Below are 19,498 nucleotides of genomic sequence, written 5' to 3' on the forward strand. Positions count from 1 at the left end.
CCAAACAAAAACTTAAAACTGTTGAAAAGTTTAACACACATCTCTACTTTTTAGTTTGTTCAGCTCTCTCACCTCTTCATCTGTACACTCTGCTCAAACAGATCAACTTCCAAAGCTTCAACTTTCATACTAATACCACCGTCAATTCCATCACACTCACCATCTCGCTAACTAGTCAAGCAGAGTCTCTACAGAGTCTCTAACACCACCACATTGTATAGCTGCATTGCATTCTGGGACACTTTTTTGCTCACATATGTGAAAAAAGAAATGGGGAACGGAGGTTTCCATTCTAATTTTAATTTTTTTGCACAAAATATCTCCTATAGTACGTTATTCCTTTTAAACTACCACTATTCCGATAGATCCCGCCCTCCTGCAATGATTGGCTAAATAGCTCAAATCGACGAGCAGGATTAGCCAATCAGAAAGTCGTAACGTTGAGGGGCGGGGTTTGATGAAAACAGCCAAAACGAATGTGAACTAATGCTAAGCTTGCGAGACCAGAAAGGAAAAAGATAAGTTTTATAACTTGGCTCTGTTTTAGACTTTTAGTACCATGTAAACGCTCGGGAACGCAAAATACATCGAACAGTTTAATCACAAAGTTTTTTTCTCGGCATTATGGGGACCAGATCGAGTCGGTTACAAGAGGAATCGGTGTGCGGACCGCTGGAGAAGGACGGCGGCGTAAAGCGAGAGCCTTTTCGGCGGATCCGCAGCTCCAGGCCCAGCAGCCTCGCGCTCGATTTCTCCTCCAGCTTTGACCGCGATTCAGACGCGAAACAGAGCCGCAGCGAAGAAGGCAGTGACTCGGACACCGGCCACCGCGTTCCCCCGACGGACAGCGATAACGGTACCGGCCGCACTATTGAACCGGAGATCGATAACGATGACAACAGTCCCGGAAGCCCCGAGCGCTTCTCCTCACAGGAACCAGCGGGCAGTGTCGCGCTTCGGGCCTCAGCTGAGCGACTAGCCGGTGCACGGAGACACTCGTCCGGGCGGAACAGCACTGCGAGATCGGCGCGGGTCCGGACCGCCAGACCAGTTTCAGAGGCGTGGATAGGGCTATACAGAGTCAGACACAGCAGTATGTTAAACACAGAGGTGTTTATTATTATTAATTTAGCTAGCTAGCCGCTGTTAGCATAACATCAGGGTTGCCAGATGGGATCAGCTCGATTAAGGATTTCGTTATCGAATTGTAATTAATTGTAATTAAATGCGATTCTCTGTAAAGCTATGTAATATAGATAACTTAATCGACGAATTATGTTTCAGATTCCATATTCAATATTATAAACCTCTTTAAATGCGAGTTACAAACGCTCCCAAGAAGAGTTAATTCTGGCAACCCACTCTAATCACGAAGTTACAATACACTATACTTTAATTACAGCTGTGTGAATATTAATAGTGTAGCGGACCCAGTCCGAATGATGGCTTTACTTTCTCTCTCTCTGTCAGCAGTGCTATGTCCGTTCTGCACCAGGACGTTCCCCGGAGGTCGTATCGAGGAGCACCTTCTCACCTGTCTCACCTCTCCACCTCTGCCTTATAACAGTATGTTTGTTTTGTTTGCTGTTTTATTCACCTACACATATGCAGTATTTTTGTGTCATGATGTAGAGAAAGGGATTATGGGTAAGTGTAGCTGTTGAAATGGAAAACCTCATATCTGCCCAGGTCATGGAGTGAATGTGCACTGTGTCAGGAAGAAGCTGACTGGTTGAGCAGGTGGTGACTCCAGTGTGGGGGCACGGCCTATTTCCGTCCAGTTATTCAAATTCTCTCAAATGTAAATAAATAATCATCATTAAGAGTTTGTTTTCCTTTTACTAAATGAGAAGCAGACAGATTGATTTCACTCACATTAAGAAGTGTTCACACTCAGAAAAATCGATAATGAGGACAACCTCAGTTCTGTCATTTCTGTTTTGTTTGTCATGTAGATGAACTTTAACACAAAAACAGGAGAATATGTGTGATGTGGAAGACGAACGCTTGTGATTAAGCAACTAATACAGCAGCATGTGTAACATTCATTAGGGAAATAAATTATTGCTGAAAGTGTTTCAGGTTAAACTGATCCTCAGGTACGGAGTACCTCTTTCCCTCTCTCTCTCTCTCTCTCTCTCTCTCAAAGTCAAACAGTTGCTTTATTGGCATGCCATATATTACTATTTGTATTGCCAAAGCTTGGATACAGACTTTGGGTACAAAGTCTCTCTTTCTGGAACACCACACTTTCATTCTCTCACTTTTCCTCCATTCAGTGTTTGTTACTCGTGACACTAATTTGAATTAGAAACCAGACACACGCAGGTTCTGGAAGTTTCAGTGTAAGCAGTAATGGGCTGTGTCCTAAACCACACATTAGTACACTAGTGTCCATGTGTGTGGTCTGTGTTTCCTGCAGCTGATGTTTTGAGTAAAGACAGTGGAGAGTGTTCCATTTGCCTGGAGGAGCTGCTGCTGGGGGACACCATCGCTCGCCTCGCCTGTCTCTGTGTCTACCACAAAAAGTAACCATACCCACTTTCTCTTTGTCTTTCGCTCTCTCTCTCTCTCTCTCTCTGTCTCTCTTTTTCACCTCTCTCTGTTTCTTCCTCTTTCTGTCTGTCTCAGTCTGCCTCTCTGTGCCTCACCTCTCTCTCTTTCTGTCTGTCTCTCTATCTGTTGGTCTGTCTCTCTCACTGTGTCTCTGTCTGTCTGTCTGTCTCTGTCTCTCTCATAAAGAATAGTGGACATCATGTCCGCAGTGTGTCCTGATCTTCCTCTTCCTCCTCTTTGTAGGTGTATTGACTCATGGAGCTCAGTGAAGCCCTGCTGCCCTGAGCATCCTTTCAACTGACCGTGGTTTCCTCTCTGACTGCTCAACTCAGGTCAGATAACACGCAGCCACCAACAACATTTACAACACCACCTTCAACCACCTGAGAAAAGACTTTAACGTGTGGATTAGAGCTGAGCAATGAATCAAATTATTGCAGTGAGTAACTTGAGTAACGTGCAATCATGGAAACATGCACAAAGTATTGAGACAGCGAAGGGGAAAAAACCTGCTCAGTCCCAACGTCCTCAATCACCTGTCATGTCAAAATAAAAGTCACTAATTTATACAATGCAGTAACAAAAATAATTTTAATATAAAAACTAAAATTATTGTCTCACACTATTAACTGTATGCTGTGTTCTGATCTCACAGAATAAACACAATTAAACTGCAGCACTGAGCGACTGGGATAGCGGTTCACAAGCACAATGTTTTTGTGAATAATTTGGAAAATTTGTTATTGCACCCCTTAAACTCTGATTAATCACATCACATATCATTATCATATCATTACAGCAGCTCGAGTGTGCAGTGAAATTCCCAGATGTGTTTCAATACTCTCTGTAAAGTACCCAGGAAACACTTCCATGTGTAAGTGGATTTGTCAGGAAGTCAGAGTGGGGAGGATAACACACACACACCTCAGCTAGCTAAATATGGCAAAGCATATTGTATAAAATCATGCCAAATAAGTCAAAAAGGGCACTAATGTGTTTTTGGGACAAAGTTGTGAATTTGAGATCCACTGACAGAATAGTGGATGAGGGGAAGTGTACAGTGTTATTGGAACACAGTTTTTTAGTTTTGCAAAATTGTGTGTGTGTTTCAGGACTCCATGCTGCTGCTCACTCTGTCAGCGTGCTACAGTGCGGGTGGAGGAGGACTGAAATGAGTTGCTGTTTTACTTTGCACCATTACAGGACACCGCTCGCTGTGAGACACTAAAACAACTAGATAAGGCCTAAAGACGAGCAGAACTGTTTCACACTCAGAAAGGAACAAGCCTTGTGTGTGTTGGTTGGAGATTTATTTTATGAGCTAAAGGAGTTTATTTTATTATCTGTAAATGCTACTTACGTTGCACTGGAGATGAAAACGGCATTTAATTTTTTTATAAGTGCAGTTCGGACCTTCAGCCTCGCCTCATTACACACTTTGAATGCTTTAGGTTACAGTGACTTTTTTTTTTTTTGGCTGGTATTTAATTGGCTGTGCCATCGTGTAAGGGGGTGGGGTGGGGGAGGTTATGGTTTGGGGTTATGGTGACTTATGACTCTGATTAGTCAGAAAGTGGACTTCACACACTATCTAAGAAAGTGAAAATGTTTTACTTCCTCTTGAGCTTTACCCTCACATTAAGGCATCTCTTACACTCACACACACACAGGCTTTACAGAGTTTTTGCTTTTTTCAATATGACCATTTTAAACACTTACATTTATTAAACACAGAAATGCTCTGTTTATTATAATTTTAATAATAATAATAGCATCAAATCAGATCTCACAGTGCTTTACATTAAAGTCTGCCTGTTTTGTTAGTATTATTATTATTATTATTATTATTATCAGCCTCGCTCTGGATTTTTGCCAAACGTGGTGTTCTAAACATATTTATAATAAACTTCACTTCTGTAGCATTTTTATTGCGAACATATTAGTGTGTGTTTCAGCCTTTCAGGTGTGATGTCATCAGTACTGTTCTAATCATCATCATAGCTATAAGCGCTTCGAGATGATTTTCCTCTGGGGCACAGAGAACCCTGTGTGTGTGTGGGGCAGTGTTTTAAGGCAGTGTGATTTCACAATCCTGAAATACACATTGGTGACAAAGGTGATGATGATGTGATTTACAGTGAGTGAAACGCTGACACATCTCAAAACCTCATAATTAAATGTTTTTTATATCTACACTGTGTGATGTTACATGTTGGTGTGAGTTAAAATTTGGATCAGAGTTGTCTGCACACACGCACACACTGTTTATTTATTACAGTGTAAACATGTTCACCTGTTTCATTTTGTACGTCTGTAAAGAAAAATGGTTTTGTATGTATTTTTACAATAAAGATGTTTAAGATTGGGACCTTGAGAGAGAGAGAGAGTGTGTGTGTTAATCAGCTGTTCGTTATCAGCTTAATCTTTTCCAAACTTTATATAAAAAATCATTATTTTCTTTCTTTCTTTAGGCTTCACAGCTTCACAATATTTTTACAAAAATAAATGTTGGCACCAGAAGAGTATTTTTTGCACCAGTCACTAGCTCAGTACTGAAGCTTCTAAAGGTTCAAGTTAGATTTGTTATCGCTCAACATCAGCAACAATCACAACCAATTACATCTGGGAGGGGCGAGGCTAGAATAACTGCATGTTTCTGATTGGTTAAGCACACGCATGACACCACAACATTTTTGACAAACAGGAAACAAAAACAGTAGTAGTGTTTGTATAAAAGATAACATTGTGTCAAAATAATTCAAAATAATTTCCTACAAACCAGCAACACAGTGATTTCCACAGCGAGTGCAAACAATTCAGAATCCATTACATTTCTATTAAACAGAGTTTAATAAATTCATTTTTATAAAAACAAATTTTATTTATAATGTTATGATTACGTTTATTTTCCTTTTGTCACATTTTAACACTCCAGTAAAAGTGAAATGAATTCATTATTGCTAATGAAATTCAAAAAGCCCACAGTTCTGTCTAATCTGCTGAAATATTCTCATAAATTCATACATTCATTTTCTTTCTTTCTTTCTCCTTCTCTCTCTCTCTCTCACACACACACCCACACAGCTTTACTCACTCATTTCAGCTCCACGATGGTTTTGATGATCCAAACTTCAGCTGTGACTCAGTGCAGAGTAAAGTGATCATTACATTACGCCACAATTATTTCATTGACCCACTTGCTTATTTTTTATTTATTTATTTAATTTTTTTATTAAGGGTTTTCAAATAATACAAACACAAACCATGACAATAAAATCAATCGGACAAACAGACAAACAAACCCACAGCTCTGAAAATTAAATGAGTACATACAGCGTACCTGAATACATATATCTCTATCTGCTTAAGTTAAAAAAAACAAACAAACAAACAAAAAAAAACAGAAAAGGAAAAAAGCTCTATTAAAATAAATGTTCAGAGTTTTTGTAAAAAAGAATGGAGAGGTTCCCAGAGTCTCCAAAATTTATCTGACTTGTGATTGAGATCATAGGTTAATTTCTCCAGAGGAAGAAAGGATGACAGCTGGGATATCCACATAGTGACAGTTGGAACCTGGGGTGTAGACCACAACAAAATACATTTTTTAGCCAAAAAGGAAAGGGTTGTAAACAAAGGCTTGATTGGATGTGATCAGAGGACCAGAATACATGAAAATAAGTATACTTATATGTCTTACATTTAAAACATAGATTTGAACAGGTGGAGACGAACAGGTGTAAAGTAAATTCTATGAAAAAATTTTATACCCCCAAATCCCGTTCCCACAGTGGTTTTAGAGAATCATAAGCTGAGGAGTCAGAATACACCAATAGAGAATAAAACTTGGAGATAATCCCTTTAAGAGCTTTAGTTGAAATTAAGGTTTCTTCCAGTTCTGATAAATTTGTACAAAATTATTGGCAGAATTTTGTTCTGCCAATAAAATGCCGGATTTGCAGGTATTTGAAGAAATCTTCAGGGAGAATATCAAACTCTGTTCTGATTCGTTCAAATGACTTCAAAGAATCACAAGCCAACAAGCCAAAAGTCAGACAGACCCTTAGAACCCCACTCCAGCAGTCCAATACTCCTAAGCTGAATTGGAAAATCAGGATTTAAAGTCAAGGGAGATCAAACAGAAATAATCTGAGGAATGTTCAAATGTTTTTTTCACATCTTTCCAAACCAGTAATGTATTATAAACAATTATATTATCAATGAGGTAGTTTATCTGGTCAATGTTATTAATAAACCAAAGGGATTCTAATCTTCTGGGATAACAAAATAAGGATTCAAAGTCAATCCATAAAGCGTCCTGCCTGTTCATAACCCAGCTTGTTATAGTTTTGAGTTGGGCAGCCCGATAGTAAAACTGAAAATTGGGCAGCGAAAGACCCCCTAGATCTTTTGGTTTACAAAGTTTAGAAAGACCAACTCTCTGATGCTTATTATTCCAGATATAACGAGATATGAGAGAATTCGGAGATTTAAAGAAGGATGTATTTAAATAACACGGAAGATTTTGAAACAGATAGTTTAAATGGGGAAGAATATTCATTTTTATAATGTTGACTCTCCCAAAAAGGGAAGTCGGCAAGGAGGTCCATTCTTCCCAATCTTTTTAATTTTTCGAATTAAAGGAATATGGCCAAATATTTAAGACCCCTATGTGAGACCTGAAAAGGAGATTGTATAGGTGGGATGCAGGAGTAATTAAAAGACATAGAAACAGATTTTCCTAAATTAACTTTATAACCCGACACAGCACTGAACGAAGCTAAGGAATTCAAAACTGCTGGAATAGAGTTCTGTAGGTTTTCCAAGTACAAAAGAACATCATCTGCAAACAAAGATGACATGCTTTTTCCCATTAACTGTGATCCCAGTTACATCGGGGTTAATCCTGATAGATTCTGCCAAAGGTTCAATAAATAATGTAATCAATAACGGTGATAGGGGACACCCCTGTCTGCAACCTCTACATACTGAGAACCCCTCGGACATCAGACCATTCGTATTGACAGTAGCAACAGAATCTGCCTAAAGTTGTTTAATTACATTAATAAAGTTGGAACCTAACCCAAATTTTTCCAAAACTGAAAACAAAAAGGACCATCCTACACGGTCAAAAGCCTTTTTGGCATCGAGAGATAAAATCATTGCTGATTTATTTTGAGTATTGAAATAATGTATAACGTTAAGAGCACGACGTACGTTATCTGTACAGCACCTAGATCTCACGAAGCCTGCCTAATCAGAATTTATAACTTTGGGAAGAATCGTTTCAAGTCTATGGGCCAATACTTTTGCGACTATCTTATAGTCCACATTGAGGAGACTGATGGGTCTGTAAGATGAACAGTCCAGAGGGTTTTTATCTTTTTTTAAGAGCAAGCTAATGGAAGCGTGTCTCCAGAAGGGCGGGATTTTGCCTTTCCAAATGTTGTTAATAGCAGGTATAAGAATTGGATGGATTTTAGGCCAGAATTTTTTTAAAAATTCCAACGGGAAACCATTTGGGCCGGGGCATTTTACATTCGGCATGGATTGAATAGCCGCCCAAACCTCTTCCACTGTAAATGGAGCATTTAAGCTAGAACGATCTTCCTCTGTAGTCGACAGTAATGGAATATTATTTCGATAATTGGCGATGTCCGAGTCCGTCGCTTCTGATTCTGAACTATAGAGAGATTTATAAAAATCCTTAAAAGTTCTATTTATAGTCAAAGGGTCACTTAAGATGTCACCACTTACATTCCGTATCATAACAACTGAATGATCATTATTTTGATTCTTTAGTTGGTGAGCAAGCAATCAGCTGGATTTATTGCCAAATTCGTAATATTTTTGTTTAGTAAAAAGCAAAAGCTTCTGAATATGGCTAGTGTGGTCCATACTCAATTTGGTCCTTGCATTCACCAACGCTTTTAAATTTGAAACTGTGGGGGATTTCTTACGAATTTGTTCCAACCTGGAGACTTCGTTTTCAAGATTTTTCCTATTACTATCTCTGACTCTTTTAAGATGGGAAGTGTAAGAGATAAGATGACCGCGTAGAGTAGTTTTGGCTGCATCCCAAATCATGGCTGAAGACACTGGAGAATCTCTGTTATCAAGCCAGAATTGAAACAAACAGTCTGAAACAAAAGAGCAAAAAGGGTCGCCGTTTGCACTATTGTCACTAGATTCACTTTAAACAGAACTGTGTACTGGTTGGCGCTGCACTGGGACTTACTGTGTTCATTGTCTGTCCCAGTAGTCACTGTACTGTCTTGTACTGTTTTGTACTGTTTTGTGCTGTCTGCACATGTTTGCACTTGTGCACTTTATTGTATAATTTATGTAGTCCCTTGTAGTTCTGTGTTGTTCTGTGTTGTTCTATGTAGCACCTTGGTCCTGGAGAAACGTTGTTTCGTTTCACTATGTACTTGTATATGGCTGAAATGACAATAAACTCCACTTGACTTGACTTGTTTAAAAGAGATAAATTAAACCTCCAGTATGAAGATCTAGGAATACTGAAAGCAGGATCAATCTGCAAATGTACTGCTGCGTGATCTGATAAAATGATAGAGTCAATACGACAGGACTGAACTGCATTCAAAAATTGTTAGGGGATAAAAAAATAATCAAGCCGAGAATAAGAATTATGGGGATGTGAATAAAATGTCTCACTTTCTCACTCTCTCACTTTAGGATTTAACTGGCGCCATATATCTATCAAACCTATATTTGTACATAATTTATTAAGAACATTAGATGATTTGGGGTTCGATACATTTGCAGACGAGGATTTATCTAGAGAAGCATTCATTATACAATTGAAGTCTCCAGCCAGGAAACCTAAGCCTTTACAATAATAATTAAACAATAAAATCATTTGTGATATTAAGTTTGTCAAGTCGGAATTTGGCGCATAAACATTGAGAGCTGTTATATGATGTTTAAAAATTTAGCCCGTGATCATAATAAATCCTCCTTCGGGATCTGATTCTTTGTGTTCTAGAATAAAAGGTAGATTCTTGTTTATAAGAATGGCTACACCTCTTTTATTCTGTGAATAAGAGGAGAAATGAACTTGACCTACCCAATCTCTCCTAAGCTTTGCATGTTCAATATCAGACAGTTTTGTTTCCTGAAGCAGTGCTATGTCAGGTTTTTGTTTTTTCCTTTTTTATTACATGGCCAATCCCTTGGACATTGCAAGTAACGAGTTTATGTGAACCAGCCATGAAAAACACCCAGAAACACAAATATATAATAAGAGTAAAACAGGAAAAGAGAAGTTAAAATGAAAGAAAATTTTTGAAAATTTTGAAAGAATGGTAGAGAGTTGACCTTGTAGAACAAAATCCATGAAACATAATGAACTATATTACAGCGCTTACCCACCCCTATTCTGTCCCCAAACGACAGAATAAAACCACCCCTAATGAAGTCACCAAGCATATTATACATAAGCTAGTCCTAACTCAACTGAGAGACCACAATAACAGCTTAGTCGCTAGAGACAACGTCCAAACCTTGGGTTAAATAATAAACTTAAATCTGAGTCCCCTTAATAAATAAATAAATAAATAAATAAAAAAGGGGGCTGTATTTAAAGCTACTCAAACTTCATATGAATAACACTTTAAGGTAAATAACAATAAGAATTAAATAATAACAATGAAAAAATAAAATAAAATAAAATAAATAATTAAATAAATAAATAAATTCAGTTTCATTACACAGTGATCCAGAACTGTGGAAAGTGGTGGCAGGGACTCAGTGAAGGTCAAGTCTATGTTCCTCCATTACAAACGAAAACAAATGAAATAATACCTCAGTTAAGAGTTTCCATGAAAGCGGCAGCTGATTCGGGGATGTCAAAAAGGCGAATCTGCCCGTTATAAAGACGGAGCCGTGCTGGATAAGCAAAACCACGGTACATGTTGCGACGGGCCATCAGTTTCCCCACGGCGTCAAACTCACGACGTTTGCGCAAAACCTCCGCCGACAGGTCAGAATAAAACCGTAACCTGGAGCCATTGTAGAGGATATCACTCTTCTTTAAAGCTGCCTTGAGTACATCTTCTTTCTGGGAGTATTGGAGAAACCGAACCAGGACACTTCTTGGAGGCTTGTTCGCAAGCGGGCTTGGAGCCAGAGCTCGATGAGCGCGTTCAATCTCCAGAGGGGGAAACTCAGCAGGTAGGCCGAGTAAAGTCGGGATGAAACCTTGAAGAAAGTCCGCGAATGGGGTAGAGCCCTCCGCTTTCTCCAGATCATCGACTTTCAGCCGTAGCATATCCACTGTCTTTTGCATAGCTGATAACTGGGAGTCATGATTGCTGTAACTGTCCTCAGTAGCGGAAATTCGAGTTTCGGCCTCATCCATGCGTCTTTCTAAGTCGGTCGCCCGGTTAGATAAATTAGAAAGAGAGAATTCAACCGACGCAACAGATGTTTTTATATCGCCCAAGGCATTGTCAATCATATCCAGGCGCGCTTCGACAGATTCATCCACATTATTAACACGCGAGGCTACAGACTTTATTTCTGCTAGAATCTGGTCTGTGGTTGCCGTGCCGATTGGTTCTGAGTTAGTTTCTTTTTTTTAACTTTTATTTTTATTTAGTTAAATATACAAAATTAACAATGCATAAGAAAAGAAAAAAAATTTACACACAAAACGTAACAACAAAGCCAAACAGGTTATCATTTCTATAACATTTACAGTTTACTTAGCTGAGGATGTCTTTACATTCTTTATATATCAACCATTTTTCCCAGTCCATTCTGAAAGCACTTTTTTTATCTTTAACATATATGTAAGTTCTTCCATCGCCAGGATTTCTTCAATAATCTCAAACCATTGTTATTATTGGTTACTTTTTGGTACTATGTCTTTAATATTTCCCATAAGCAAAAATAAAGAGGTTCTGGGTATTCTATATCCAAGTACTTCGGACATAACTACCTGCACATCATCCCAAAAAGATTGGATTTTCTCACAACTCCAGAATATATGTGCATGGTCTGCTTCTAACTGTCCACACTGTCTCCAGCAAACCTGCTGCCTGGAGACTTGTTTGCTTTTGATCTTAGGTGTTATAAAGAAGCGAATAAGGCACTTCCAGGAAAACTCCCTCCATATTTGTGAGCTAGTGGTAGTTTGGTGTATTATCCACATATCGTACCAATCCGTTTCTGGTATTTCAGTCTTTAATTCTTTATCCCATTTCAATTTTATATATAGTGTGGAGGAGGGGCTGCAACACATTAATACCTCATATAAGGAAGAAATTATTCTGGGTAATGTATGATTATAGGCATCCATCATCATTTTAGTAAGGGAATGGATATCATTTACTCTAATTTTCCTTTTTTTATTGTAGTAATCACTTAATTGGAAATATCTAAATAAGTCCCGATTTCTGATTCCAAAATCATCCTTTAAGTCCTGGAAACTTTTAATTTCACCCTCTGTAATTACACAGCACAATGTTGTTATTCCCCTCTCCTTCCATTGTTGAAATATTGGATCTTCCCTTCCTGACTTAAATTCCTCATCATGCGTGATCCACCTAAATATTCCAATTTCTTTCTCCAATTTGAACTGTTTGACAATAGAATGCCAGATCTTTAATGAAAATGTCACTATTGGGCCCAGTTTGTCTTTACTATATCCATGAATTTCGCTCTCCCCTATAAAAGACTGAGCTTGAAGATCTTGTATATTTGTTTCTATGTCTTTCCATTTGGCTATGTAACTAGAAGTACACCAGATACCTTGATATTAATTTATCCCATTCACAGAATTGCTTTGGTGGGATTTCCACTGGGAGTGATTGAAACAAATGCAGCAAACGTGGTAAAGTATTCATTTTTACTCCTCTTATCCTATCACTGAAGCTCATGGGATATGTGGACCACCTCTCAATATCGCTCTTTATATTATTAGTAATTAGATCGTAATTGGCCCTATACAATGTTGTTAAGTCTTTAGTTAAATTTACACCTAGGTATTTTAGACATTTTGCATCCCAATTAATGTCATAGTTTTGTTTGAGTTCCCTGTTGGGTTTACAATTAAGCATAAGAATTTGGGTTTTTGTTACATTTAATTTATATCTGGCATATTCATTAAATTGCTCTAATACTTGCATAAGGTTTGTGAAATGTTTCTGGGGTTCAGCTAAATAAATCATAATGTCATCTGCAAACAAACTAATTTTATGTTCTATACCATTAATTTCCACCCCTGGTATCAACAAATGCTGTCTGATTAATTGAGCCAGTGGTTCTATATAGATGGTGAAGAGAGAAGGACTAAGACAGCAACCCTGCCTAGTTCCTCTTTCCAGGTGAAATCTTTCTGATAGAGACCCATTTACTCTCACTTTAGCTGTTGGGTTTTGATATATTGACTTTATACATTGGATAGATTTACCGTCAAAACCCAACTTTTTTAGCGATAAGTAAAGAAACCTGTCGAAGGCCTTCTCAGCATCGAGACTGATTAGAGCAATAGGTAGTTTGTTTCAATGAGTCCTATCTATTATATGAAGAGTTCTTCTAATATTTTCATATGTTTGTCGACCTTTAACAAAACCTGTTTGGTCCTCATCTATTAAATCTGGTAAGAATAATTGTATTCTGGATGCTAAAATAGAACTATAAATTTTATAATCCATATTAAGGAGTGATATAGGTCTATAATTTTGACAGTGTTCCCTATCTTTTTTTCCCTTCGGGATTACGGAAATTATAGCCTCTTTCCATGTCGGAGGAATTTTTCCTTCTTTTATGACCCAGATGAAAGTCTCCCTTAGCAATGGCATCAGTTCTTTATTAAAAGTTCTGTACCACTCTGAAGGGAATCCATCACTCCCTGGTGCTTTGCCTGACTTTAGTTTACCCATGGCTTGTTGTAATTCCTCAATGGTTATTTCTGCAATTAATTTTTTATTTTGTAACTCGCCAATAGAGGGCAGATCTAATGTATTAAGGAACTCTAGTACTTTTGTTCTATCCATTTCAGAGGTCTGTTTGTATAGTTCTTCATAATAGTTCTTAAAAATATTTTCAATATCTTTTGGATCGTATTTAATTTGATTTGTTTTGGGATCGCATAATTTAGAAATTTTTCTCTACTTCTAACTTTAATAAGCCGTTAATTTCCTTTCTCAGTTTTCCAATTTGAGCCATCACCTCTTTATTCGCATTATGTTTATGTTTAAGCTCCAATTGTTTTAATTCTGAAGTAAGTTTTTCATAATGGGCTGCCCTTTCTTTTTTTAAAGTGCTTGTAATAGCTATTAATTTTCCTCGAATCGCTGCCTTAAGCGCATCCCATAGTATGGAGGGGTCCACTTCACCATTGTTATTCTCCTCTAAATATCTTTTCATTTCCATGCGAATTTGTTCAATTATTAATTTATTATTTAATATTCCTAAATTTAATTTCACTGCGTGTTTCTTTTTTTTTCCCCCCAGAGAGATCCTCACATAGATAGCACTATGATCTGATACGTCAGCTACCCCAATTCGACATTGCTGTATCCTGTGTCTGTTTTTTTCTTGTAAGAGAAAGTAATCTATTCTAGAGTATATAGAATGGGTGGCAGAGTAGTGGCTATAGTCCTTCTCTAATGGGTGTAGTTCCCTCCAGACATCTATTAGACCCATTTCTGTACATATGTGATTCATGAATTTTGTTATATGTTTTTTGTTTCTTTTATGGCTTGTAGTATCAAAATCATGGTTTAGTACTATGTTTAGGTCCCCTCCACATATACAAACCCCCTCCATTTCCTTAGCTATAATATCAAATAATGATTTGAAATATTGTTTATTGCTTTCCGGTGGGGCATAAACATTCACAAGAGTTACTGTGTTACTATTAATTGTTCCTTTAACAATAACATATCTCCCTTCTTTATCCTTTATTTCTGTGTGACACTCAAAATTGACACCTTTTGAAATTAAAATAATGACCCCCCTCCTCCGACGGTTTGGGCATGAACTATAAAAGATATTATTAAAACCAAATTTCTTCAATTTTTCATGTTCCTCATTTGACAAGTGTGTTTCTTGCAACAAGAAGATATGCTTCTGTTCCCCAATCCATTAACATTCAAAGACATTATCTCAATGTCCCTCTCCTGCATTTATCTCTCTCTACAACAATCCTCACAGAATGACAACCCCATTGGCTAACATTTGAACAATTATGAACAACTAAACAACTTTTACATAAATCAAAATAATTTAAATGAACTGAAAGGATATCAGCTGACCTCTATTTGGGAATGTACACCCACAACCTAGGGTTTTGAGTCACTGTCTCCATAGAGGGGGAAAGCCTCAGCTGAACAGAGGGCCCTCTTCTAGATATGAGGTGCTGCCTATTATAGGTTATTGCACCCCTACCAGATATATTATATTTTCTTCAATGTTCATGTCTCCCGTAGGTCAAGCATATACATAAGAGCCCCTTACTGTATTATTTGAATTATTTTATACAGGAAATTTCGGTTGTCACTCACGTTCATTGTTCCCCCTTGACTTTATGTATTAGTCCCTTGTTCACGTAGTCATATAGAGGGTCTCTTACAAATTCACCGGGTTCTTTCGTTGAAAATCCTCTAGCCGTTTCCGTGCCCTTCTACTTGCCTCTGCTCTCCGCTCTTTGGTGACCCGCTGCCATGCTGAACTTTTCCTTGCCTCGAGTTGTTCCAGTAACGTTGTAGGACCATCTGCATCTTCGGAATCAGCCACTTTATATCCTCTATCACGCAGGTCTTTCTCCACTTCTTTCGCTTCGTTGTATGTTTTCACTCCATTATCCCAGTGGACTCTCATCTTAGTAAATGGGGTCTGAAAGCGGATCCCTGCTTCTTTCAGGATTTTCTTGACTTTAACATACGACGTGCGTTGCTGCACCACAGCCGAAGGGTAATCATGATTGAAGAAAACTCTCCGCTCTCCGAGTGTGATTATTTTCTTCTTCCAGGCTTTACTCAGGACCTTCTCTTTCATACTGTATTGTAAAAAGTTCACGACAATGGCCCTCGGGGGTTGATCTGCTTTAGGCTTCGGTGCCAGAGCCCTGTGCGCCCACTGAATTTGGCAGTCTGTGTCAATGTCGAGTTCCCTCCGGATGAGTTCTTCAATAAACTGAGTAATAGACCCCTTCTCTGCATCCTCTGGCACTCCAAAAATGCGCAGGTTATTCCTTCTGAACCGTGACTCGAGGTGAGTCAGTTTTTCCATCATCTTTTTGTGTTCTTGTATAAAATCCTGTAGTAGGCCGTCAGTCTCGGAGCTCCAGCACTCTATTTCTTCAACACGTGACAGAGTAGCCTCAACTTTTGCATTTTATTTCTTTACTTCTTGTGTTGTTAGCGCCATTTTCTGATTGATGTCCTCCTTAAATTCCTCTAATTCTCGTTTCATTTGAGTCTTGAGCTCATCTTTAAACGTAACGAGCTCCACTTTCAGCTCGCTTTCATTCCCGTATCCGCTTACTTATACTGTTTAAACTGTTAAACTTCTACTCCTTGCATGCTGTCTACTTCTGTTCGATTAAAGTCTTTGCCTTGCTTTTCGGGGTTTCTTTTAGCTTTAGATTTTGTCCCTCCGCTCATCTCTCATCTCACGTAAATTATCAATGAATATAAATTGAGTTTAGCGGAGTTTTAAAACTTGACTTTAGGGAGCTCGCAGCTTAACCTGCCATATTGCTTCGCAGCCCAACCGGAAGTGAGGAGTTAGTTTCGCCATGCTGATCCTTGTTAGTAGAGCACGCGGTCGATTGATTCGCTTTCTTTTTCCCAGTGGACGAGCCAGATGGTGAAAAAATAGGAAATTCTTTGTCACGCTGTGGTTTTGGCATACTTGAGGCAAGATTTAACTAATAATATAACGCTTACTTGGAAAGAACAAGACAGTAGTTTGGAAAGGAGCGAAGTCTCAAGCGTCCATCTTGCTCCGGGTCATGTGACTACCCACTTGCTTAGTTTTAATTGTGGCATGAGCTCAGCCAGTCTATTTTTTTTAAAGAGCTAATTAAAAGATAAGACAGTATATGATATAAAGCTCTGTATATTCGAAAGCGAGTAGATACGTGCGAAACTCATATTGCGGAATAAGAACGATACTCTCTAAGATTTAATTTATGACTGCTGGGCTTAGCCGAGAAAGTAATTTACCCAGAAGGAAAGAACAAACTTCCTGACACAGTTGGTATAGTTCACAGGCTGGGGAAAAGACAGTGTAATAAGCTAAACCTCGTGTTGTCATCGTGCAGTTCTCGTCACGTAAGAGATGCTGTGCGGAAGGCAGCTAAGGGGTCCAAGTTTCTGAAGGACAACAGCTTGCTTCACTCCAGCCAACAGAGAAAAGAGACGACTTCTGGCCAGCAGTTAAGGAGGCCAGCACTGGGGGGAAACGGGCATATTACGTTGGTGCCTGTGCCTTTGTTGAAGCCATCTGTGAGATAGACTTCTTTCTCAATGCATTCCCTCCAATTTTTAGGACAGGTTAAGGCTATCTGCATTAATGAAGCCTATTAAAATGTCCTTTACATTTCTTTCCAGGTTAAAGATTTAGTTATTAAACATTGTATAGCCTTTATTTACCTCTCAGTTCATTGTTACAAGGTTGTCATGTTTATTGTGGAGCGCTTTATTTCTTACTACTGTATTTCACTGTAATATCTGTTCATTTCTTTATCTTTAATTGCTGTTAATTTCAGGGGCTTAAGAAATTCTTTAAAATGCAAAGCAGGTTTTTGTTTATCAGAAGATTCAAAATTCTTTTTTTTTTTTTTATGGTCAAGAGTCTCACTTGACCATTGATGATGTTTCACTTTGGAGAGCTCGGTGGGGGAAAGATATATGGGTGCGAAAATACAGTTGGTGTTACTATAGTGAAAGACAATTTTGATGGAGAAATCATTAGCTCTTATAATGATCCACATGGTCACTTTATTTTAATGGTGCTATCTTTCAGCCAGATTACTGTGATTATACTGAACATTTATGGCTATTTATGACATCTATTATGCTTATGACAGTTTATTTTATGTAATAGGAGAAAAACTATTGTTTTATTGTACCAAACATCCTGATTCTCTTTTAGTTTCCCCTTTCTTTTAGGGGGGGATTTTAATTTAGTTAGAAGTTAAATAACTCTCTTCTTTACAAAATTCATCATATTTTTTTAATCTTAACAGGAGTAAAGTGAGAAACTCAACCATAAACACCTTATGCTTTAATGTAAAAATAGCACACTTTTGTTCAGAGTTTTATAGTAATCTTTATAAATCAAAAGAGGCAGCTTCTGACCTTTTGAATTCAATTCAGAATTGTAAAGTAGTGTCTGAGGTAGATCAACTTGAATGTGAGAACAATCTTACGGAGACAGAGGTACTTAATGCTATCTTAACACTTAAAAATAATAGGTCTCCAGGGCCAAACAGATTAACCATAGAATTTTACAAAGCCTTTTCAAAAGAATTAACCCATTTTTACTTACTGTTTTTAATGAAAGTATTGAAACTAAACCTATCAAGAAACTCTATGACTGATGAAACACAATCAGGTTATCTGTCTAATAGACATATTGCAAACAATATTAGATTAGTGTTAGACTTACTGGACTACTCAGAGCTCATAGATGTTGACAGCATTTTTCTTTTTTTGGATTTCTATTTTCTTTTGACTCTTTAGAACATGGGTTTATTTTTGTTACACAAATTTGTTTTGGGGGAATACTTTTGTAAATCCATTCAAACTCTTATCAAAATGGAAATTGCTCGATAAAATTGAAATATGGCACCTCGCTACGTTTTCAGTTATCACATGGTGTCTGGCAAGGCTGCCCTCTGTCTTCTTATTTGTTTTTACTTGCTGCTCAGCTCCTCTCCACCTTCATTATTGGAAGTAATCTACAAGGGATCCCCCTTTAAGGTAGACAAATTATCACCAGCCAATTAGCTGATGATACCAAGCCGACACAAGTACCCATTGCTGATATTATTAAGAAGTTTTCTGAAGCATCAGGGCTCCATCTAAACATCAATAAATGTGAGCTGATGGCCATTAAGAATTGTGAGCTTAATTGTGAGCTTACTAGAGCATCTCTACTTTCTGCGAAGGCTGAGGAAAACCCATCTTCCACCCCCCATCCTCACCATATACTACAGAGGGACTATCGAGAGCGTCCTGAGCAGCTGCATCACTGCCTGGTTTGGAAATTGCACTGTCTGGGATTGCAAGACCCTGTAGCGGATAGTGAGGACAGCTCAGAAGATCATCGGAGTCTCTCTTCCCTCCATCATAGACATTTACACCACGTGCTGCATCTGCAAAGCCACCAGCATTGTGGATGACCCCACGCACCCCTCACACAAACTCTTCAACCTCCTGCCATCTGGCAAACAGTACCGAAGCATTCGGCCCCTCATGGCCAGACCGTGTTACAGTTTCTTCCTCCAAGCCATCAGACTCCTCATTACTCAGAGACTGGACTGACCACACACACATTTTTTGCTGCTACTGTATTTATAAAATATTGTGTATAATTTCGTCATTACTATACTCTCTACCTGGCTGCTACCCCAGTAACTGCTATGTCCATATATAGTGTAAGCTTACCTGCCAAATACCATGTCATAGTATGTTACCTTTACATTCACAGCAATTTTTTTTTTTATTCTTTTGCACTACTGTTATATCTGACACTTTCATGCTAGAACTGAGGGTCAGCACTACACTGTGCTTACTGTGCCTATTGTCCTGTTTTAGTAGTTATTGTATTGTCTTAATTATTGTACTGTTTTTAGTAGTTTCGTACTGTCTTGTGCTGTTTGCACATATTTGCACATGCACTTTATGTAGAAATGTGTAGTCTTTTGTAGTTCTGAGTTGTTTGATGTAGCTGTATATGGTTG

The 19,498-nt window shown here is 38.2% G+C and overlaps 1 protein-coding gene across 6 annotated transcripts; it reads left to right on the plus strand.

Moving 5' to 3' along the window:
* The first annotated feature begins 376 nt into the window (after nucleotides 1-376).
* On the plus strand, nucleotides 377-4,930 carry zgc:66427 (uncharacterized protein LOC406256 homolog). Of its 6 annotated transcripts, XR_008301668.1 has the most exons (6): nucleotides 381-1,093; nucleotides 1,471-1,566; nucleotides 2,423-2,528; nucleotides 2,800-2,995; nucleotides 3,356-3,430; nucleotides 3,669-4,930. XR_008301668.1 is itself a non-coding variant. In XM_053233658.1 (5 exons), exons 1-4 carry the CDS (start codon nucleotides 625-627, stop codon nucleotides 2,855-2,857), a joined length of 726 nt encoding a protein of 241 aa, XP_053089633.1. In that variant the 5' UTR covers nucleotides 379-624; the 3' UTR covers nucleotides 2,858-2,888; nucleotides 3,669-4,930. The 6 variants fall into 6 exon arrangements, 2 of the variants coding, with proteins under 2 accessions (XP_053089633.1, XP_026793033.1); XR_003404061.3 differs by lacking the exon at nucleotides 3,356-3,430 and having other exon boundaries at nucleotides 377-1,110; XR_003404062.3 differs by lacking the exon at nucleotides 3,356-3,430 and having other exon boundaries at nucleotides 377-1,110; nucleotides 1,474-1,566.
* The last annotated feature ends 14,568 nt before the right edge of the window (nucleotides 4,931-19,498 follow it).

Source organism: Pangasianodon hypophthalmus, chromosome 4, assembly GCF_027358585.1.
Source record: "Pangasianodon hypophthalmus isolate fPanHyp1 chromosome 4, fPanHyp1.pri, whole genome shotgun sequence".
Taxonomy (NCBI): Eukaryota; Metazoa; Chordata; class Actinopteri; order Siluriformes; family Pangasiidae; genus Pangasianodon; species Pangasianodon hypophthalmus.

Bases quoted from the DNA above. Each gene is read 5' to 3' on its own strand.
- zgc:66427 (XM_026937232.3), top strand. From the start codon at position 625: ATGGGGACCAGATCGAGTCGGTTACAAGAGGAATCGGTGTGCGGACCG. The intron at 1,094-1,470 runs GTATGTTAAACA...TCTCTCTGTCAG, and splicing joins ATACAGAGTCAGACACAGCA to CAGTGCTATGTCCGTTCTGC. The intron at 1,567-2,422 runs GTATGTTTGTTT...TGTTTCCTGCAG, and splicing joins TCCACCTCTGCCTTATAACA to CTGATGTTTTGAGTAAAGAC.